The sequence below is a fragment of the Bombina bombina genome, chromosome 3, assembly GCF_027579735.1.
Source record: "Bombina bombina isolate aBomBom1 chromosome 3, aBomBom1.pri, whole genome shotgun sequence".
In the NCBI taxonomy this organism is placed as follows: Eukaryota; Metazoa; Chordata; class Amphibia; order Anura; family Bombinatoridae; genus Bombina; species Bombina bombina.
In genome coordinates this window covers 207,352,153-207,377,016 of record NC_069501.1, presented here as the reverse complement: position 1 = coordinate 207,377,016, position 24,864 = coordinate 207,352,153, and the positions used below count along the sequence as shown (strand labels likewise).

Genomic DNA, 24,864 nt, shown 5'->3' with positions numbered 1-24,864 from the left:
GTACCGGCACCTACAGTGGGTTCCATTGAAAGGCAAATGTGTATTCTTGTGAGATTTAAAATACGTTTGCACCGCTAGGGTTAAAATGTCCCTTTAAAACTCTCTTCTAGTTTTAAAAGCTTCAAGCGCTCCCTAAAGACTCTACTGTTCAGGGATGCATACAACCTACGCTAACCTTTCTTTACACCAGTTCCTCTCTTCCATTGCTATCCCCTGAACCCCCTTAGCATGTAAGCCTAAGAGTCCAGCTGTTTGTAGATCAACTTCTTAAGAGCTGACTACAACAGTGCAACTCTTGGCAGGGCCCTCTACCCATTTGATCCCTATAATTGTTTTGTTGTACTCCACTTTGTTTACAGCGTTGCGGAATCTGTTGGCGCTCTATAAATAACCGATAATAATAATAATAACAACATGTATACCACAGAATGTTTTGCTCCAGTAGGTGGCAATTCAGTTCACAGTATATATACCATATATCTATAGCTGTTAACTAAAGGGGATACATATTACACAGAATATACTACTTCTCCTCCCAATAAATAACAGCTGGATTTATAGCTCAGACAGTATATAACTACTACATGGATGGAAGACATAAGTCAGTATCAACGGCTTAGTCACACAGCTAGCTCTAAATAAAGATCTCAGTGTAAACAACAACTTGTTCAACTTGTTAATTTCTTAATATACATGGGGTACACACTTCAAAAGGCCTATAGAACAAAACAGTTCAAACCCTTATGCAAATATATTTAATTTAGTCTTGGAACACTTAAAGGGACAATCTACTACAGAATTGGTATTGATACTGTAGATAATCCCTTTATTTTCCATTCCCGGGTTTTGCATAATCAACACTGTTATATTAATATACTTTTTACCTATGTGATTACCTTATATCTAAGTCTCTGCAGACTGCCCCCTTATTTCAGTTTTTTTGACAGATATGCATTTTAGCCAATCAGTGCTGACTCCTAGGTGTGAGCACAATGTTATCTACATGGCACACATTAACTAATACCCTCTAGCTGTGAAAAACTGTCAAAATGCACTGAGATTAGAGGGGGCCTTTAAGAGCTTAGAAATTAGCATATGAGCCTACCTAGGTTTAGCGTTCAACTAAGAATACCAGGAGAACAAAGCAAATTTGATGATAAAAGTAAATTGGAAAGATGTTTAAAATAACATGCCCTATCAGAATCATGAAAGTTTAATTTTGACTAGACTGTCCCTTTACATTTGAGGGTAATTTTTGCCTAGGAACTACAGTTTCACTCAATCATTCACATTTGGTCCATCCCTCCTCGTGACATCTCAGTCTACAATCATTTTACCCCATAGTGTCTATTTCACGGATAACAATCTAACGGTACCATCTTGTGTTAAAATGTATTTCTTGATTATATCACTAGATTGTGGTTACACTTATAAATTTATATTGTGTTTCTATATTATTGTTTATCTGCTTTGTGTGCAAATGGATATTGGGCTTATATCTTTGCATGGCAATGTGAAGATCTGGATGTTAGTATACTAAATTCCAGATAAAAAAGCACATGATTAACCCATCATTTTTAGAACTTCCTCAAATTTAGAGGTTTTCTGAATAACTGTTTACTTATGTAATTATAACTCCAGCATAACACGAACATTCACTGCCTGACCTTTTAGTCACATGACATTGTTCAGACTGCAACCTGTTGCTGATGTCATTTTAGTTCTTAAAGCAACATGATGACATTACATATTACTAGGGTGACCATATTGCCGCTTTAAAAAGGGACACATATGAAAAATACATATGTCAGGGTTCTTAAACAAACCATTTCGATAAACAGCCTTGAAAACAGCCCTAACATATGTATTTTTCATATTTGTCCCTTCTTAAAGCGGCAATATGGTCACCCTACATATTACCAGCTATTCACATATAATTACAGAGGTTAGTCCCTCCATCCTCTATGTCATATTTCCCAATGAGAAAACAAAAACCACCCATGTTCTGCCTAATAATTATCAAAACTGAAATAATTTATAAACCCTTTACACTTGAACTGTTGAGAAATAGTCCATGTAACGTCAAAACATAACTGGGAAATCATTTTCCAAATTTCTTATAACTTTATATAAAGCTGATTCTATTTTGAACAAAATGTACAAAAAAAATAGTGGAAAGAACCCTGTCTTGGATTTAACTTCTGCTTAAAACAGACCATGAATTTACACCTGTATACTTCATGCTGTGGAATCCTGATGTACATATTAAAATCATGTTATAATGTTACAACAAAAGAAGGTACATTAAGTTTTTTTTTTAAAAGCAAAAAAATAAAAGTATTTGATAAAAATCAGCTTGCCATTAAAAGGATACTAAACTCATAACTTAAAGGGACAGTTTCTTTTTCTACCCTGCAATGTTTCCATTGATTCATTTTACCTGCTTGAGTGTATTAACTAATTTACCTTTATTTTGCCATTCGAAATACCCTTTTGAAACTGCCAACTATACTGACTGTACTGTCTTATTGACTATAGAAAAGCTGGTAAAACAAGATGCAGCAGAACAAATCACTCGCCCATATATACATATTTGATATAAAGTCCTGGCCAAAAGTTTTGAGAATGACACAAATATTAATTTTCACAACGTCTGCTGCTTCAGTGTTTTTAGATCTCTTTGTCAGATGTTACTATGGTATACTGAAGTATGATTACAAGCATTTCATAAGTGTCAAAGGCTTTTATTGACATTTACATTAAGTTTATGCAAAGAGTCAATATTTGCAGTGTTGAGTCTTCTTTTTCAAGACCTCTGCAATTCACCCTGGCATGCTGTCAATCAACTTCTGGGCCACATCCTGACTGATGGCAGCCCATTCTTGCATAATCAATGCATGGAGTTTGTCAGAATATGTGTGTGTGTGTGTGGGGGGGGGGGTTTGTTCACCTGTCTCTTGTGGTTTGACCACAAGTTCTCAATGGGATTAAGGTCTTACCCCAGTAATCAGCAGTCCAATCCCTGTACCTTTTGCAGAATATCAGTCTGTCCCTGATGTTTTTCCTGGAGAGAAGTGGCTTCTTTGCTGCCCTTCTTGACGCCAGGCCATCCTCCAAATGTCTTCGTCTGACTGTGCGTGCAGATGCCTGCTGCTGTTCCTGAGCAAGCTCTGAACTGGTGGTGCCCCAATCCCGCAGCTGAATCAACTTTAAGAGACGGTCCTGGTGCTTGCTGGGTGCCTGGGTCCCCTAAAGCCTTCTTCACAACAATTAAAATCCGATAAATCATTGATTTAGGTGCAATCTTAGTAGCAGCAATATCATTGCCTGTGAATCCCTTTTTGTGCAAAGTAATGATGACTGCGCATGTTTCCTTGCAGGTAACCATGGTTAACAGAGGATGAACAATGATTTCAAGCACCACCCTCCTTTTAAAGCTTCCAGTCTGTTATTCTAACTCAATCATCATGATAGAGTGGTCTCCAGCCTTGTCCTCGTCAACACAGACACATGATGTCAGCTGATCCTTTTGTGGCACGGCTGAAATGCAGTGGAAATGTTTTTTTTTTGGTATTAAGTTCATTTTCATGGCAAAGATCAGAATTGATCTGATCACTCTTCATAACATTCTGGAGTATATGTAAATTGCCGTAATAAAAACTGAGGCAGCAGACTTTGTGAAAATCTATATTTGAGTCATTCTCAAAACTTTTGGCCAGGACTGTACAATATAACTTTTCCTCCTGAGTGCTTCATACAGGATTAAACTACCTGCTTTATAATTATTGTATTGATCAGTGAAGGAGCAAATATATATTGCTAATTGACGCAGTAGAGGAGATACGAAAACATACTCAAGAGGATTTTTTAAGAGATGTGTCCCTGTATTGCAAAACTGGGCAAAGTATGCTAACAAAATAACAGTTTAAATGGCTGATGACATGACTGTTGATAATGATATTTATGTATATATATAAAAAAAAAACTTACTTTTATGTAACTTTAACGTCATGTTCAATATTCTCTTATAAAACAATGGGAAGGTATAAGCAAACAAACAAATGAGGAAGACAAGCTTTGTGACCATGTATATAACAAATGCAATAGTATTTAATCTAGTCGTGCATCATTTACCTTAATAAAATCAGTCACTGTCTTGGTAATTTACAGATTTAAACAAATGCCTTTACTTTCAGTCCTAATACCTTGTACATACCTCAATATATTTTTGAGTGAAAAATTGATGCTGGATTTTTAGGGAAAATGTTAAATTTAAATGTGCAGTGCTTGTACAAAATGGGAGAGTTTGGTGAACGAAGATTAAAAGAAGCAGGTTATCATTTAGCCCCTGTATGCATGAAAAAAACTGCAAAGCAAACCTGCTCCGTGTAATCACTGTTACAGGCTTTATATTCTCAAAGACTTGTCCACTGACCCAGCAGCTATTTTAAATGAATAAAGGTACAGGATGATGTTCAGTAATGAAGAAGAACTGGATATAGCACTAGGGTTGCCATCTTTTTGGGGAACAATACCAGCCATGCTCATTTGCATACATTTGCATAGATAATTATACATCTAATTTTAAATGATAATTTGTTTATAATTAGATTGCAACACACATTGGATAAGTTTCAGCATGACCAGTCCTTTATTTCTATATTTATTCCTTTTATCTACATTAACCTGAATCTTAAAACTAGTGAAGAACCAGGCTGTAAAAACACCACCAGCTGGTGTCTTTCTAAAATCAGTGTCTCCCAACAATGATATAAATATATTCTATATTTTCTTACCCTTAACCTCTTCCTATCAGGTGGAGATTATACTGTGGACACACTTAACTCAAGCAAAGCTGGTCAGGGCAACATAAACAACAACAACAATGTGATAGAGGAGGACGAAGAAGGTAGGTTATGGTCAGTATATAAGTATCTGTGGATACTTATTAATAGGCACACTAGGCCTGTGTTTAAAGGAACATTAAACAATAAATACTAAGTATAGTATTGAGGTTATTTCCTGCCTCCCTCTAGTCATGGATGCCACCATGTTGAAATCTATCTTTACCTGAATTCCAGTGCTGATGTTTGCACATGTGCGGGAACTCTCCTTCAGATACCCGCAATGTAATCTAGGTTCCAGATTGGTGGCACCCATAATTAGAGGTGGTGGGGGTGGGGGTGCATGAAATGTATTTAGTGAGTAATGCCCCTTTAAGATGCCTTTATGGTAGATATTTGTTTGTTTTGTGCATGGGGCAACATTTTGGCTTTTGGCTATCTGTATAAATACGCCATTCTAGTATCTGGGGCATATGCTCACCCTGAGCAAGGTGCATGTTCATTCTATATAGCAGTGTTTCCCAAATCCAGTTCTCAGGACCCTTAACAGGCCAGATATTCATAATAGCTTAACTAGAGCACAGGTGAAATAATCAGGTCACTGATTATTTCACCTGTGCTCCAGTTAGGATATAATGAATATCTGGCCTGTTAAGGGTCCTGAGGACTGGAGTTGGGAATCACTGCTATATAGAAAATGGATGTCTGAGTTGGACAGAAGTAAATAATGCCATGTCCAGTGTTGCCCTTAACATTATAGCTATCACTGCAGGTGGTATCATCACCTTTATTTGCTGGGCTAAAAGTAGGAGAGTACATTATTTCAATGGGGGATCATATATGAATCATGCATTACTCCAGACACCAGTGATCACATGAGCTCTTAGGGCCCAAGTAGGTAAGTATGTGCTGTGGCAGTAACAGATTAGATCTCTGTTCGGTATGTACTATTCAGCAATAAAATGACTGGACTGTGTGAGGTGCTATGGGACGGATTACAAGTGGTGCGCTAAATAACTTTTTTGCTCACCCGCTAACTGCACTCAAAGTAAACATTTCTCGCGTCTGATTTAGAGCGTGTATTACGTAAGATCGATGTGCGCTAATTTCAGGACTTCCGATACCGCATCCGTGCTAACTTCTTCTCCCCATAGACTTCTATGGGGTGCTGTAAAAAAATATTAACAGTTATTGCTCATGTGCTAACCCAACACCATGTTAGACCAACTGCGGTAAACCAGAAGTGAGTTAGAAATACTTTAAATTCCTATGTTCTTTACATAGAAGAAATTTTCTTTTATTTTAAAATATATATTTTGTAATGAAGCTTTGGGGAAATTAGTTTCCCTGAATATTTGTTGGTTGCACTATTCAGCATTCATTTTGTTTAAAACAAAATAAATACTGAATATTTGTTAAACATTTACATAAAAAAAAAAAAAAAGTTCACCTGTAGCTTTATGCTTACTTTTTGTGTGCTAGAGAGCACTCTCGCCCAATCTTCTTCTTGATATATATATATACCAAAAATGTTATATATATATGTGTGTATTTAAGAATAAATATTACATATTCTGCTATGTGAAGAACACCGGAATGTGAAATATTTCATTTCGGGTTAGCGCATCTGAGAATCTGCAATCAAGTTTGCTCAACTTCCTGGGTGTTGAAGTCTATAGGGGAATATGTTAAAACGGTCGTGATATCCTAAGTTTGGCTTTTTGTGCGTGTTGGGTTAGCGCTTGTGCTTACTTCTAGTGGAGTTAAAACGCTAGCGGGAGTGCAAAATACTCCACTCGTAATCAAGCCCATTGTGTCTTTGCCAGTCTTATTCTGTTTACTATGACATAAGGAGACTTTGCTGTTTTAGTAAAATCAGGATTGGATATATTTTCCATCTCTAGAGAGATCTATGGATAAATATTTAATGCAGCCTTATTTGTAATGATATTCAACACTGCTCAGTAGATTTAGCATAATACATTTAGAAAATAGAAATCAAGCTTCTTCTTTAGAAACAGCTGTTTTAAATAAAGTCTGCATATTCATCTTTTAAATCCTTTTTAGATGCATCAAGTACAGAGATCGCAATTGTTTTGGATGGCTCTGGCAGTATAGAACCCAAAGACTTCCAAAGGGCAAAAGATTTTATTTCTAACATGATGAAAGAGATCTGGCAGAAATGCTTAGAGGTTTGTTTGGTTTTAATAGTTATGTAGACTCAAAAAATATTAATATAGAATATGAATTGAAATGGATATAAATGTTTCTACAACAAGAGTGGTGCTTTAAACAGTAAAGGGATGTATGCAGTCCTTTCCACTAGGGTTTGCAGCACCCAGGGAAAGAAGCAAAACTAAAAAATGTGTGACCCTGTTTTTGTAGCCGTAGAAATAAGTGGATTACAATTTGCATTTTGGAAACTTGGGGTGACCACAGATCAAATTATCCTTCTATAGAGGAGAACAGCAGATAGAGGCTACCCTGCAACCTTACCTAAGTCTGGGGCTTTCTACTCTCAGCTAGAGCTTTTATTCACCCATTGTTACTGAAAAATATTTAGCTGTCAGACATAAATATGTGTTTTGCTTTTTTTAATATGTTGATTTATAAGCAGCTGCATGTGCAGCAAGATTATGGTACAATTGCAGAAAGTTTAAAACCACATAAAGAAACATAAAATAATGTAAATATCATATATTACTGATTATTTGAGTGCTATTATTCCTTATACACAATAAAACACAATGTTTAGATATGTCCCCTACTCTTGAAAAAAGAATATGGAGACTCTTGGACCAACAAAAAACTACAATAATGTAGAGGAAAATACTAAGGGGATTTTTTCTTGAACATTATTGCCTCCTGTTCACATTAAACATAATATTCAGATATTCTCAGTGAAGAAAAATTGGGTAACCATTGGTCAACAATTGCATAATGATACCTCAGAGGGGAGTTCTAGAGGGAAAATATAGAGAAGTATAAGGCCAATCTGGAAATATGACAATAAGCATGAAAATAGGCTGTGATAATGAATAGACTAAGCTTATAAATTGTTAACAGCATCATACAATCAGCTAAAGCAGCATTTCAAGGATTGAGGCAGCTAGTTATTGAGAAGTTACCTGTCTAATGTCATAAGAGTGTACAAAAGAAGTCATGGGTCAGAGAACTAAAATTCACCTGGTGCTCCCTCGGAACAGAGAATACAAAACACACATTGCAACCTATAGGCATAGGGGGAAATGCTGCACACAATATAATGCTACACTCTTTACATGTTTACATTGTTTACGTTGTACATGTAACATTTCTGTATATAGTAACTGCAAAATTACACCATGTCACAGTAGGATTACTTGAAATGAATAAGCTTAACATGAGTTAAAACATAACTATAGAAATGGTAAATGTACTGACAGATTTGAGGATTGGCCACAGATCCGTATACTGTAATATGTTGATAGTAGACATGCATATCTAGCCAGAAATAATTGGACCATCTTAAATTTAGGTATACAAGGGATATTGATATTAATAGACATAGAAAAGACGGACATCCACCTCACACGTAAGTGAAAAGACTAGTGTCACATATGGGGGCCGATTTATCATGCCCCGTATGCACCTGTTTCCGCGCGAGCCTTCAGGCTCACCAGAAACAGGAGTTAAGAAGCAGCGGTCTTAAGACCACTGCTCCTTAACTCGTCCGCCACCTCTGAGGCGGCGGACAGCAATCTGCCCGATCAGATACGATCAAGTTAATTGACACCCCCTGCTAGCGGCTGATTGGCTGGGAATGTGCAGGGGGCAGCATTGCACAAGCATTTCACTAGAAATGCTTGTACAATGATAAATGACGACAGTGTATGCTGTCGGCATTTATCGATATGCAGCGTACATGATCCGCTACAGCGGATCATGTCTGCCCGAACATTTTTAAACCGGCCCCTAAAAGTCCAGTACATAAACAGATCTCAAAGCTTTATGAGTCCTCAGCATTCAGGCTTATATGTCTTCATAAAGATATATATGAAGTAGGAACTAGAAAAAAAAATCTTATTACGGGGAAATGGGCTACCACTAGGGTGGGTAACCGATTGCGCTACTGTTATATATGAGTAAATCAACCTACCCCAGTTTTGGGCAAATAAAATACATAGCACCCAGGGCTGAGCATGTTGCAGGGTCATGGGATGTGTACCCGCTCCGGTCTGAGAGTGCAGTCCTCTTTCGTGTTTTGTATAAATATATATATATATATATATATGTGTGTGTATATATATATATACAGCATATATATTTAAAATATAAATAATATTTCCCCTATGTAAAAAACATCGGAATGCAAAATATTCACAATAAATACAGAGAAAAAAACACATTATTGAATATTAAAGGGATAGTAAACACCAAAAATTTTATTGTTTAAAAAGATAGATAATCACTTTATTTACCATTCCCCAGTTTTGCATAACCAACACTGTTAAAGAAATATACTGTTTACCTCTGTAATTACCTTGTATCTAAGCATCTGTTGACTTCCTCCTTATCTCAGATCTTTTGACAGACTTTAATTTCAGGCAATTAGTGCTGACTCTTAAATAACTTCACGTGCATGAGCACAATGTTATCTATATGAAACACATGAACTAACGCCCTCTAGCTGTGAAAAAAACTTTCAAATGCATTTAAATTAGAGACGGCCTTCAAGGGCTTAGAAATTAGCATATGAGATTACCTAGTATTAGCCTTCAACTAAGAATAACAAAAGAACAAAGAAAATTTGACGATAAAAGTAAATTAGAAAGTTGTTCAAAATGACATGCCCTATCTGAATCACGAAAGTTTAATTTGGACTTTACTATCCCTTTAATACTGAATAAAAGTATATTTTAAAGTTTTAAGGTTTTGAGTGGAAAGGGCTCCAAAGTGTATATAAATATATAAATAAACACACATGTATACGTACCCACATACACATATTTAACCACACACACACATATAACTTTTTAAATTAATATTATATGGATAATTTTCATTAGATAGTGTTTATATGAGTGTAATACGTTATTTTAATGTATTTATTTTGTGTTTGGCGCACTTTTTTTTTTTTAAGCCCTAACCCTTTATGTGAGGTCATCATTCACGTTAACCTGACAAATTTTGATTGCGCTCTGTGGTGTGTGCGCTAACCTTACTGAGCCACTTGTAATCTAACCCAAAGTATGTAGCACACATTTGGCACTGTGTAGCAGCAGGAACCAAAGGGCGCACTGCTGGTGGGGGGGGGGCTGCAGGTCTCAACCTCAAAAATAGTTCCGTAACATCAATGCCGATTGTAAACACACAGACAATAGGCATGTTTGGTAGAGGTTCAATAGTAGATAACAAATCTATCATTTTTTTCATGGATGTTGTCCATAGGAACAATTTTGAGTAGATATTTTTCAGAAGCTTGAGCAGCAAACAATATTGCGGCCCAGATGGTCCCCAATGTTATCTCTAATAGAAGTATCTAATAATATTTAGATGTAGTAAAAGACTAGTTTATAATTGTTGGCACATATTAGAGCTGTATGTGCATGTTCCTTATTACAGCTTCATGTCTGAGGCTGCATTACACGTTATTGCATTACACATATGTTATTGCTATTTTTTTGTGTGTGTAGTTAAATGGCCCAATTTATCCTCTTCTATGATTGTAGCAACAATGAACCCCTGCCGTCCTTTCTCATCATAGGTCGGGGTCTCTCTAGTTTATCTACTTTTTATAAATTATTTCCAGAAATTCTATTTTTAAAGTAATTAACCAATGAGGTTCTGCTGTTATCCCTTGTTGTTTATTGACACATGTCTCTTGCTAGTGTGAATTTGCTGTGGTGCAGTATGGAGACGAAATCAGAACAGAATTTGACCTGCAGATAAGTCGTGATAACCCCAACGCAGCTTTAGAAAAAGTTCAACAAATTAAGCAATTGGGAAATGTTACAAAAACTGCTTCTGCACTTCAGCATGTACTGTGAGTAACGTCCACTGTTATTTACTCTTTTGTATGGTATATGATTGTATTATGATTTATTCCAATGCATTTTTAAATTCAGCATGTCTAAAGAGACAGTCAAGTCCAAAAAAAACTTTCATGATTTAAATAGGGCATGTAATTTTAAACAACTTTCCAATTTACTTTCATCACCAATTTTGCTTTGTTCTCTTGGTATTCTTAGTTGAAAGCTAAATCTAGGAGGTTCATATGCTAATTTCTTAGACCTTAAAGACTGCCTCAAATCTGAATGCATTTTGACCACTAGAGGGCATCAGTTCATGTGTTTCATATAGATAACATTGAGCTCATGCACGTGAAGTTACCCTGGAGTGAGCACCGATTGGCTAAAATGCAAGTCTGTCAAAAGAACTGAAATAAGGGGGCAGTTTACAGAAGCATAGATACAAGGTAATTACAGAGGTAAATAGTGTATTTCTATAACGGTGTTGGTTATGCAAAACTGGGGAATGGGTAATAAAGGGATTATCTTTCTTTTTAAACAACAAAAATTCTGGTGTTGACTGTCCCTTTAAAGATTTAGGGGCTGCATATATTTTGTTAAACAGCCATTTTTGCCAAGGGGAAAGTGAGAGCATTTCCCACATTAAACATGATAAGGGCATTCAAGCCATTGAATTTTTTTCTTGAGAGCCACTCTAGGTATAATGAGAATTTGAAACAATTTATTAAAGTCTCTGTTGAATATCTATTAACACATAATTTTTTTCCTCTTTGAGAGGGATTTCTATCTCCAGGGACATGGGACAGCTATGGGGACAAAATTTGCCCCCTCCTATGCCAACCTGTATTTGGGTTGGTGGAATATATTTATTTTTACGGTCAATATATTGACAATATTCTGTTGATTTGGAAGGGACCTGTTAACCTTATTGAGTCATTTTTGATCTATCTTTAGAGTAATACCATGAATCTAAAATTTACGATGGAGCATAGTATGACTTCTATGTCTTTTTTAGACATTAGACTTTGTTCTAATATTGAAAAATCTTGTATTGAAGTTGAGCTATTTCGAAAGGAGATAGCGGGTAATACCATTCTGAATGCCAAATCATGCCATCCTAAACACATTATCAAATCTATCCCCAAAAGCCAGTACATCAGGGTTAAAAGGAATTGCATGAGTAAACAGAGTTACTCTAAACATTTTAAGGATTTAACAGACAGGTTTATAGAAAGAGGCTATTGGGAGTCCCATTTACTTCCTGTACAATTGCTGCTGGCATATGAGGAACTGTGACCACTATTACCGGAAAGAATAATATAAAGCCTCATCTACGGAATTGAGATTTGAGGACTGCCTTTACAGCCCAGCGCTTTCCAGGCCACAAGTGGGGACACTTTGAGTATCCAATTGCCTTATCTTACCTCATTTCGATTGAGGTCATATTTGTGAGTAAGGAATACCTTCCACAGCTTATCTTGTATTTTAAATGTTTGTGTAAATAAATCCAATTGATCTGCACTATGAGAGGTGTCTCTGTGCGCTTGTCTTTTTAGATATCTACATACATATATATATATATATACACATATAAACACATAAATACACATGTATACACATATACATATATTAGAGGAATATGGCTACACCTCACTGACGAGGCCCAATGAAGGCCGAAACGATTGTCTGGGGTTGCCGTGTTCCTTGTTTAGAGAAGAATTGCCTGGTATTTTGGCTCTGCACAGACAGTAATAGGCGAGATCAGACTGATATACTACAGGAAAGTTCTACTCTGTGAAAAGCATTACTGGGCTAAAACGAAGCTGCACCCAGGTGGTAATTTGCCATAGAACAGGCTAACAAGTTATTGAGCTGGTTGTTCATTCCTGTGAGTGTGCTTCTCTGTGTCTGTGTTTATATATGTATATATATATATATATATATATATATATATATATATATATATATATATTTATTTATTTATTTATTTATTTACTGTATATACAGGGAGTGCAGAATTATTAGGCAAATGAGTATTTTGACCACATCATCCTCTTTATGCATGTTGTCTTACTCCAAGCTGTATAGGCTCGAAAGCCTACTACCAATTAAGCATATTAGATGATGTGCATCTCTGTAATGAGAAGGGGTGTGGTCTAATGACATCAACACCCTATATCAGGTGTGCATAATTATTAGGCAACTCCCTTTCCTTTTTTCAAAATGGGTCAAAAGAAGGACTTGACAGGCTCAGAAAAGTCAAAAATAGTGAGATATCTTGCAGAGGGATGCAGCACTCTTAAAATTGTAAAGCTTCTGAAGCGTGATCATCGAACAATCAAGCGTTTCATTCAAAATAGTCAACAGGGTCGCAAGAAGCGTGTGGAAAAACCAAGGCGCAAAATAACTGCCCATGAACTGAGAAAAGTCAAGCGTGCAGCTGCCAAGATGCCACTTGCCACCAGTTTGGCCATATTTCAGAGCTGCAACATCACTGGAGTGCCCAAAAGCACAAGGTGTGCAATACTCAGAGACATGGCCAAGGTAAGAAAGGCTGAAAGACGACCACCACTGAACAAGACACACAAGCTGAAACGTCAAGACTGGGCCAAGAAATATCTCAAGACTGATTTTTCTAAGGTTTTATGGACTGATGAAATGAGAGTGAGTCTTGATGGGCCAGATGGATGGGCCCGTGGCTGGATTGGTAAAGGGCAGAGAGCTCCAGTCCGACTCAGACCCAAGCAAGGTGGAGGTGGAGTACTGGTTTGGGCTGGTATCATCAAAGATGAGCTTGTGGGGCCTTTTCGGGTTGAGGATGGAGTCAAGCTCAACTCCCAGTCCTACTGCCAGTTTCTGGAAGACACCTTCTTCAAGCAGTGGTACAGGAAGAAGTCTGCATCCTTCAAGAAAAACATGATTTTCATGCAGGACAATGCTCCATCACACGCGTCCAAGTACTCCACAGCGTGGCTGGCAAGAAAGGGTATAAAAGAAGAAAATCTAATGACATGGCCTCCTTGTTCACCTGATCTGAACCCCATTGAGAACCTGTGGTCCATCATCAAATGTGAGATTTACAAGGAGGGAAAACAGTACACCTCTCTGAACAGTGTCTGGGAGGCTGTGGTTGCTGCTGCACGCAATGTTGATGGTGAACAGATCAAAACACTGACAGAATCCATGGATGGCAGGCTTTTGAGTGTCCTTGCAAAGAAAGGTGGCTATATTGGTCACTGATTTGTTTTTGTTTTGTTTTTGAATGTCAGAAATGTATATTTGTGAATGTTGAGATGTTATATTGGTTTCACTGGTAAAAATAAATAATTGAAATGGGTATATATTTGTTTTTTGTTAAGTTGCCTAATAATTATGCACAGTAATAGTCACCTGCACACACAGATATCCCCCTAAAATAGCTATAACTAAAAACAAACTAAAAACTACTTCCAAAACTATTCAGCTTTGATATTAATGAGTTTTTTGCGTTCATTGAGAACATGGTTGTTGTTCAATAATAAAATTAATCCTCAAAAATACAACTTGCCTAATAATTCTGCACTCCCTGTATATATATATATATTTACAGGGCTCAAAATTTCCACTAGCCATTGGCTAGCAAATATATTTGCTAGGGAAACTTCGTTCAGGTTTATATTTAATATTTCTGATTTAGTCATATTAATAATAAAATTAGATAAGGTGTGGAAGAAATCAAATTCTGACAGTAATTGTGGAATTGATTTTTCAGGATCCGTAAGTGAAAAAAGCATGTCATCTGCAAAAAGAGATATGACATATTTCTGGGTGCCTATATTAAAGGGACAGTCTACACCTTAGTCATCTTAACGGGGGATATTTATCAAAGCCTCAACTATGCTGCATTCGCTGGCACCAATACGCTCGCCTAATATCGCGGCCACAGATCTGAATACGATCTCCATATTTATGAAAAAGCTGGCAAAAAGCTAGTTTAATGTAATTTTAGTATAATAGTTAGGGTAGGTTAATTAATAGTTTAATATAGTTTATTTTAATTCTACAGGTAAGTTTTACTTTATTATAAGATAGGGATGTTGTAATTTTAATGTAAAGTTAGCGGGTTAATAGCTTAGGGGTTAATAGCTTAATTTAGTTTATGGTGATGTGGGGGGCTGGCGGTTTAGGGGTTAATAGGTTTAGTTAATGGTAGTGATGAGGGAGGCCAGAGGTTTAGAGGTTAATAACTTTATTTAGTTTCGGCAGGGTCCGGGAGTGGTGGGATAGGGGTTAATAACTTTATTTAGGTTGTGGCGGGGTCCGGGAGCGGCGGACTAGGGGTTAATAACATTATGTAGGTGACTGCGATGTTGGGGCGGCAGATTAGGGGTGTTTAGACTTGGGGTTTATGTTAGGGTGTTAGGTGTAAACGTTACTGGTTTTCAACCATAGAAATCAACGGGATATCTGGCAGCATCGAACATATAAATAGAGGGGGTTCAGTAAAGCGCTAGGGTCTAAATATCAAACACCTTACAAATGGTTGGAAACGATAAAATATATATGTTTTTAATGTAAAATATCTCTTAGATATAGAGCAAGATATATGTGAAAAATGAAAATTCGCTTAGAACAATAAAATACAGGAACGTCTCCCTTATGTGTGTGTGTAACACAGGAATCCAATATGTAACAGAGAAATATAAAATTAGCAGCAAAATATAAGCTTGACTATGCAAGTAACAATTTCGTTACTGAGTTAAACAATTCAGCTTGTTCTGTTGACTTGATGCAGTTCAGTACAAGTATATGCACAATAATAATTTGTGTACCACAAATGAAAGACCTTTTAATACAGCCACTTGTATTTGTGTATCGCTAATGCAAGTCTTTCTGACAGAGTCACATGTATTTGTGTACAGCTCAATAAAAGTCTTTCTGACAAGGCCACATAAATATAGAACCAAAAAAGGATTTTTTCTTTTTCACAATCCCACCTTGGAGAATGTAGTAATCTTATCGATGTCAGTATTTGGAATAAGGTTACCTGTGTCCGTATAATCCGGTAGAAAGATCCAGTTACTTAGTTCATACCTTAGTTCCTATGTCCCTGAGGAGTTGGTCTGTATCGTTCGGCTGGAAGTATACTCACAACCACAAGTTCACCCCTTGTGATTTTAGCGTCTGACGTCACGGGTGACACTCAGGAGGTTTGTCTTTGCCCAACACTCCAGCCATATTTTTTACGATATACCAATGTTGCAAATCAGGGAGGGAGCAAAATTATACAATTTTCTCTATGGGAATGGTCAGTAATCTTCACCTGCACTTAGTGCCTCGCACGCAGGCCACAGACTTGAGTGAAATGTTATACGAGCAAAATAACCCGGGTTAAAACGTCTCTTAAAAGATAGTAGTATACAAGTTTCTAAGGTGAATAAAAGCCACAGCTTTCGACGTGTTTCGCCCTACAGGAGGGCTTTATCAAGATAAGTGTGGCTTATTCAAACATTCATATTAAAAGGTCATGCTTTCTCCTTATTGGTTCTAATTTAATTATTTGAGTTTAAGGTTGTATTTTAAATGCGGTTCCTAAGGTGGTATCTTTATATTAGGCTTTGCTTGATTCGATTGAAATATTCCATATAATGTTGTCCCCCAACTCAAGGTGTTATGCAATAATATCTCTTCTTCTTGTTTATACATTTATCATCGCACACAGTCCATGTAAGTGCATAATGTGAAAGATTTAATATTATGAAACAAAAGGCTATCCTTCTTATATGAACATTGCGGTATTTAGCATAGGAAAATAGGAGAAATATATCTAATAGTGGGTATTAATATATGCAAAAGGTTGCGTGTTAAAAGATGAACTTGAAAAAAATAATTATTATGTGAATTAATAGATATATAAATATATAAATAATGTGTCATCAGAGGGGATACAGATGTGCCCTGTGTAAAATAGATCTGTAATGGGTGACAAGAGGCTAAAAACAAGGTAAAAAGTGTTATAAAAATACATATAATGTGCAAATGTTATAGGAATTTTTATTCGGAAAGGAAATAAGGTGACAAACATGTAAATTAACTCTGCTTCTTTTATTAAGAGTTTATTCTCTATATTGCCTCCTCTCCAGTGCCCTTTGACCCTCTGGTTCCTCCAATGTAACATATCTCTCACATTTCCTTTATGCACAGTTTTAAAATGTTGGTATAAGTGGGTATCTTCAATGCCATTTTCAATATTGCATAGATGCTCCCTAATGCGGCCTCTTATAGATCTTTTTTTTTTTTTTTTCAAAATAGTTTTTATTAATTTTGAACAATATATAACAATAAATGGGGACTCGCAGGACCCCTGCATATTTCAGTGCATAACATGTAGAAAAGTATTATGGAAGAATTACAGCTGAGACATTCAAGTTTCAAAGATAGAAGTCGGTACATTTCCAAACAGTTGTCAAAGAAGGGTAAGAGAGTGGGGGGGGGGGGTGGGGGAAGGGTTCATCTATGAGGATGGGAGAGGGGGGGGGGGGGGGATTCCTGCCGGGGATAGCCTGAGGCGTACGAAACGTGGATTCTTATACTCTAACCTGGGGAAGCCATGTGGTGTCATGTGTGTCTGTCCAGTCAGCCCAAACCATTTCAAAAAGGTCACTTCTGTCCAAACTATAGAATATGTCCTTTTCCATAGCGTGTAAGTAAGCCATTGTTTTGAGAATATCAGGCCAACAAGGGGGGGATGTTTTCTTCCAGTGTCTGGCAATATTGGTTTTAACTGATGACAGGAGATAAACGCAGAGAATCTGCTGATGTTTAGGAAGGGCCTGCAAGTTTAGGTGTAGAAGTGCAGTGGCAGGGTTTTTTGGTAGCTGAATCCTAAGAGCAGACAGAGTACGGAAGCATGTGTTCCACAGGGGAGTCAACCTAGGACATTCCCACCATACGTGAAGCATATTTCCGTGGGAGCCACATTCCCTCCAGCATTGCGGAGAAGATGTCGGAAACATCTTAGATAGCCGCGCGGGGACCAGGTACCATTGGGAAATAACTTTATAATAGGTTTCGAACATTGTCACACAATGTAATGATTTTTTGGTTAAGGTGAGGGACCCCTGCCAAGCATTAGCCGAGATTCGAGAGTGAAGAATATTGTCCCACTTACGCAAGTGCGGGCCAAGTCTGGGGGCACAGTACCGTCCAGCAGACTATAATGTCTCGAAAGAGGTTTGTGGAGTCTACGTCCTCCTTTCCATACAGACTCCCATGGGGTAAGCTGACGTGGAGCAGAGGGAAAAAATCCCCAGCTAGAGAGGAAACTCTTGATCCTAGTGAACTCGAATAGGAGGTAGGGCGGGATGTCTTCGCCTGGTCTGTCCTTAGACAATGAGAGATATCCATCGTCACTAGTCACTGACCAAAAGTCTGAAACTTGTTTTACCCCCAACCTAGCCCACGTATTGGGGTGTGTTTCTGCGAGACCTGTAAAGAGGCCTGGGATAGAGGTGATCGGGGAGGGGTGCGGCGCAATTAGTTTACAGTGCCGGATCTTATCCCAGATTGCCAGGCATTCCAAAACTACAGAGTTATGTATCTTTAGGGTTCTGCGGCTATGGACCGGGGTCCAGATTAGATCTTTTAGGTATATATCAAACGGTAATGAGGCTTGTTCAATGTCTCTCCACCTGTCTTGTGAGTGAAGCACTCCCCACTGGGAGATGTGCGTGAGCATGGCACCCTCGTAGTACTTTACTATGGATGGGGAAGCCAGACCCCCAAGCTGGACAGAGAACTGCAGGGTTTTATGAGCTATTCTAGGAGTTTTGTTTTGCCAAATAAATTTTGTACACTCACTTTGAAACTGTAGCAAAAGGTGAGTGGGTATTCTAATTGGAAGGCATCTAAATATATAGGTGAGCCGAGGGAGGAACGACATCTTAAGGGACGCTATACGGCCCATCCAAGAGATGTTCTTATGATCCCAAACATGTTTTAACGCTCTCAGGTCCGCCAAGAGGGGTATATAGTTGTCCTTAACCATCTGTTTCAAGTCATTAGAAATTTGAACTCCAAAGTGGGTAATCCCTTTGCTAGACCACTTGAAGTCAAATTGTCTTTGGAGGGCTGTGACATATTTTTGGGGAAAACCCCACAAGTAAATTTCTGTTTTGGGGGTGTTTAGCTTGTAGAAGGAAAGGGAGCCAAAGGCCTCAAGGATTTTCAGAAGTCTAGGGATTGTGCGAAGCGGATCTGCAGAAAACACCGTCACATCATCCGCAAACAAGGCGATGTTGTGTTTGGAGCCAGAAAGTGTAATTCCTACAATGTCCCTGTCAGTACGTATTGTTTCTGCTAGAGGCTCGATTGCCAGCGCAAACAGGAGCGGAGAGAGTGGGCAACCCTGCCTTGTGCCATTAAAAATGGGGAATGGAGATGAATGGAACCCTACCCCCCTGACCGTTGCCGTGGGGTTGGAGTATAAAGCTTGGATCGCGAGGTGTATGTCAGAGGGAAATTTGAAGGCGACAAGAGTCTCCCAAAGGTAACTCCATCTGACCCTGTCAAAAGCCTTCTCGGCATCCAGAGAGATAACCGAGAAAGGCTTGTTCATTCTCGTCGATTCGCAAGCAATATTGATAAGGCGCCTAGTGTTATCCGGGCCCTCACGATTATGTACGAATCCTACTTGGTCTGGGTTGACTAGGGTAGGCAGAAGTTTGCATATTCGATTGGCGAGAAGTTTGGAATAGATTTTTATATCAACGTTTATAAGCGAGATGGGCCTATAGTTGGGGCAATAGGAGGGGTCTTTGTTTGGTTTGGGAATCATGATAATTTCAGCCTCCAAGAATTCTTGTTTGAAACTTCCCTCTTGCCTGGCAGTATTAAAAAACCTAAGGAGCAGCGGTATCAGTTCTTGACTATAAGTTTTGTAGAACTGTGTGGGGAACCCATCTGGGCCGGGGGCCTTAAGGAATTTGAGGTGCTGGATGACCTGCTTAATTTCCAGCTGAGTAAATGGGTTGGACAGAGACTCTTGTTGTTCCGTCGTCAAGGACGGTAAATTTAGGGACTCTAGAAATATTTTAATCTGTTGTGTGGAGGTGGGGGCTTTAACTTCAGTGCCCTCAAGGTTGTAGAGTTTAGAATAGTAGTCTGAGAAGCAGTCCCCTATCTGTGAGGGGAGTTTATGGGTCTTGTTGTTGTGAAAAATTTGGTGTATGCAAGAAGTGCTATTCCGCTGACGCAATTTGTGTGCTAACAGAGTATCGGCCCTATTGCCTTTATAATAAAATAACTGCTTAAGTTTTGTGAGGTTCTCTTGAGTACGTCGCAACTCTAGGTGATTAATATGCGCACGTACGGCTGAGATCTGAGAGGTCAGTACTTCAGAGACGCTTGCAGAAGTTTGCAGTGGGCTTGGGCTAAGGAAAGTCCAGCCAGTTTCCTAAGGCGAGCTTGCTTGCGGATGATATAGCCTCTGGATACCGCTTTAATAGCTCCCCAGAGTGTATCATCAGTTGTCTGACCATTGTCGTTAAGTTGAATAAGTTCTATAAGATCTCTTCGTAGCTCTTCCCTGAAGGGAATGTCTGCTAGGATGTTGCGCGGAAGAGACCACCTGCTTTTATGAAGACAGGGGTCACTGGTGTGTAGGTCCGCCAGTACTGGGTCGTGATCGGACCATGAGCAGAGGGGGATACTAGATTGGAGTACTGTGTCCAGGGTCGTCGCCGAGCAGAAGATATGATCTAACCTAGAATAGGTTTTGTGTACCTGGGAGAAGTGGGTGAAATCCCTGTCTGTAGCGTGTAATGATCGCCAGATGTCATAGTATCCAAATTCAGACATGATTGATTTAAAGCGTGTGGAGAGGAGAGTTAGTTGGGAGGTGGTCTTGGTTGGGGATAACGTCTTGCGGTCTAGTTTAGTGTCCCAGATCATGTTGTAATCCCCCGCTATTATGACTCTGCCCTGTTTGTGTTGGTCGATTAATCTCAGAATTTTTCTGAGGCAAGCAGGCTGTTGGGAATTGGGAAGGTATACTGAAACTAGGGTATGTGTGACATGATCAAGCTTACAGACTACTATAGTGTATCTAGCCTGGGGGTCCCTTATTACCTCAATTTCCTCGTAAGCTACCCTCCTGTGGATCAGGACCGCAGTCCCTCGAGCTTTTTTTGTAAATGAAGAGCACTCTATGGTCGTATATGAGCGAGAGTGGAATCTATGGGGAGCGTCTAACGTCCAGTGCGTTTCTTGCAGAAACACAACATCGGGGTTGTGGTGGTTAAGCATACAAGTGAGTAGGCTCCTCTTGAAGGGAGAGTTTAAGCCTCTGGTATTATGTGTGCATACTCGTAATCGGGACATGGTCCACTACTAGCCCAGGGGAGTGGGTGGGCAGTAGGGATATCTGGGAAACTTAGGTTAAAGTCTTGGTATGAGGTATGTAGGGGTTGGGAAGGGAGGGGGTTAATCAGAATGTAAGGTGGAAATGTACCGACAGCACAGGTGGAAATAGTCCACCTAGGTGGAACCCTGGTGTGGGTTAACCTGTAGGGGGGGAGCTAAGGGCAAATGTATGAGAGGAGCTGGAAGGTCCAGCCCCACTCCACTAGCTGAGTGAATAGACAATGGGAGGGTAAACTAAGGTGCAAGTAAGTGTAAACCTGTGGGCCCCAAGGAGGGCATAACCAAAACATAATGGACCAAAATGAACACAGGAACCTGATAGGAAGCAGTAAATACAATAAGCAATCTACACATACATGCCAACATAAGACAATAGAATGTGGTTACATATGATCAAAGGCTGCATATTTTAGTCAATGCGGATCCTACTCCATGACACTTTAGAATATCAACAAAGGGTGAGGAGATTGGAGAGGAGGACATTTTATCATATCATGCCTGTGAAATATAAAACTGGGTGAACACAGAGGTCTGACATGAAACGACAGAATGTAATGAACAGTGTAAACACATAGTTTCAATCAATGCAGACCCTGCTCAGTGACGCGTCAGCGTATCAGCAAAAGGTAGGGAGAGCAGAGGTAGGAACATTTTATCGTGTCATGTCTGTAGTATATAAGACTAGGTGAACACAAGGGCCTAACATGAAACATCGGAAAGCAATGAACAGTGTAAACACATAAGTCTAACATGAAACAGTAGAAAGTGGGTATATGAGTAAAAAGTGAAATTTTTCAGATAATACAGCTCCTACTCCGTTACATGTTAACATAACAACACAAGGTAATGAGAGTAGGGGTAGGCAAATTTTATCCTATTAGACCTGCAAAAAATAACGTAGGTAAGCTCATATTCAGGAGGATGGAGACTCTAATTGGGTTTCGTCAGAAGGCTGCTGTGTTCTCATCCTCTTTGGCCTTTGTTCCTTAACAGACCATTCGGGGGCTGTGACTCTCAGCTTAGATTGAACAGCCGGAGGTCCCCGTGGGTCTACTGCCATGAGTCCCCATTGGCCAAGGAGAGAAGTCCCTTGAGAAAGAGAGTTCACAGTGAATGATTTGTTGTCTTTTGTGATTATTAGTTTAGTAGGGTAACCCCATCTGTACTTAATACTCTCCCTGCGAAGAATCTGTGTAACTGGCTGGAAGTATCTCCGGTGCTGCAGAGTGTGTGCGGATAAATCGGGCAGCAGTTGTATGTCCTTAAATCTTTCCGATGTCTGCGGCTTCCGAAAGGCCGCCTGCATGAGTCTGTCCTTAAAGATAAAACTGTGGAAGCAGACTATGACATCTCTCGGTTTCTCCTGTGAGACTGTTCTAGGTCGAAAGGCTCTGTGGGCCCTTTCCATGGTGTCTGTCAGCCCCTCTGTTGGTCCCAGCAGGTCCATAAAGAGATCTTTCAGGAAGTTTTGAATCTCTGCCGGTTGGATGTCCTCTGGTATTCCTCTAAACCTTACGTTGTTTCTGCGTGCCCTATCCTCCACATCAGCAAGTTTGAACTCCAGCTGGCTGATTTGATCCGCAAGAGATTCCGAGTAGGACAACAAATTTGTATGGTCAGTGGCAAGATCGTCCTGTTTTCTTTCCAGAGAGTCCACTCTGTCACCTATCTCAGAGATGTCTTTACGGAGTTTAGCATGATTGCGCTGAATTTCCTTGGTTATGGAGATAGTTTGGTTTGCAAGCATTTTTTTAAGAGTTGCCTCCGTTATTAGGTGTTGTGAGCTCACTTGAGGCATATGGTCAGGTTGAGATCCATCCCCCAGAGATTCAGAATCACTCAGACCTTCATTGGAATCCTCAATCTGGTCTTTGGGAGGTTGTGTGAAATGATCCAGGACCGTTTTTTTCACAGAACCTGGTGTTTTCGAGTGTCTCCTGGCGTTGTGTGGCATTTTCGTATGAGAAGAGAATACCTCCAACTAAACAAATGAGCTTGAATTAGGAATAGATAAGGAGGCTATTGGACCCAACAGGCTAACAAAATAAAAAGAGGATAATACACATGCACATTAGTATTACATAACGGAGTAGGGACAGCCGTCCACTTGTAACCTCTATCTCCCCATAGCGGCGTTTATGGGCAGAATGCTACCCTACAAGACTTTGTATGTATCAAAAGATGCCAACTCAGGTGGAGAAAGAGGCCAGGCGGGCGCCTTATTTAGATTACCCTTTTACTTGTAGTGAGGCACCTCTATAATACTTAAGGGGGGTGTGCCCTTCGGACTCAGGGAAGGAGGGATACGACCCGAAGGAAGGGGAAAAGGAGAGTGGTGGTGACCAGCCCACGTAAGCAGGCCGGAAAGGATGAGTCCGAGAGGGGGGGGTTCAATGATAGAAAATGATATTAACACACAAATGGGCAGCTAAGCCCAGAGTACCTGGAACAGTGACTTCTGCCGGTCAGCGCACAGGGTGAGAGGCTAAATTTGCTCTCTCTATTAGCTAACGATTTACATAAGTGCGACAAACAGGCAGGAGCAACTGGGGCCTAAAAAGTTAAATACCAGTCGTCCTGTGAAAGGAAAAATGCAAGTTATGTAAGGTCACAACACAAAAATAAAATAAAACACTCCACTCTGAGCTGGGCCACAGAGGAACAGAAGCTGACGCAGCAGCACAATAAATCACAATTCTATGACAGTGGCCTCAGTCAATGGAATCAGCAGTAATTAAGAACAAAGTCTGCCTCCCAGTAGGTACTGTGCTTAAAGGGACTTGGGAGTGTCCTGAGATGTAGCGTTGCAAATGTAACCTTAAGTCCAAGTGCAGTTCCAGTGAAAAGTTTTGGTTTTTATTATTAAAGTTATTTAGGTAATCTGCAGGAAACCTGCTAAAGAGAGTGAAGGAGTGTTGCTGTTTTGGTGCAACTGGGTGAACAAGTACATAAACTTTGCTTGCCAATTAAACTCCTTCTCCAAAGGATTAAAAGAGTAGGGCTGAACAATAGGTCAGAACTTAGCTTTTATTTTTATTGTCTGTCTCCTAGGTTTAGTAAGCAAAGTTAAGTTATGAGGGGATAGGGTGTGATCCCTTATAGGTTTAGGCTGGAGATGAGTGAGCTCCCCTCTCAAACATGCATCCCAAGGGTAATATTTGCCAAGAGGCTGGATGGGACCCGGTCTGACAAGTGACTGCGCTGTAATGTGGCTCTGAGTTAATTGGCCATCTGTCACATTTGAGGGAGAGGTGTTGTGTAGTGTCCCCCTAGCTGCTCTCTCTTACCTCTCTTCATCGGCATACAACGGAACTTGGCAATGGCCAGGACAGATGAAGTTCACTAGCTGTTGGGCTGCGCTACAAGGATGGTGTGTAGTCGCAGGCCCCAAGATGGCGGAGGTTCGCGCCAAAGGGTCCCGGCACGTCTCCACTTGCAGTGTGTCCTCAAGGCCGCTCACCTCTCAGTCCCGGACCGGCCACAGCCGGATCAATCTTAACCGCCGCTCACCACCGGACTGACAAGGTAGGACCTTCTGTTGAGGGTGATTAGTTCGCCAGAGGTGTCAGGCTGTTCCTCTGTCTCTGGAGCCCGCGAGGTGTAACACC

The 24,864-nt window shown here is 39.6% G+C and overlaps 1 protein-coding gene across 1 annotated transcript in view; it reads left to right on the top strand.

Annotated features, from left to right (window-relative positions):
• Positions 1-6,059: 6,059 nt before the first annotated feature.
• The window catches only part of ITGAE (integrin subunit alpha E), a 258,148-nt gene continuing 239,343 nt past the window's right edge, over positions 6,060-24,864 (top strand). Inside the window, exons 1-3 of the mRNA XM_053705219.1 lie at positions 6,060-6,076; positions 6,922-7,036; positions 10,715-10,869. Of these exons, the coding sequence (XP_053561194.1) occupies positions 6,060-6,076; positions 6,922-7,036; positions 10,715-10,869 (287 nt within the window). The remainder of the gene's footprint in view (positions 6,077-6,921; positions 7,037-10,714; positions 10,870-24,864) is intronic.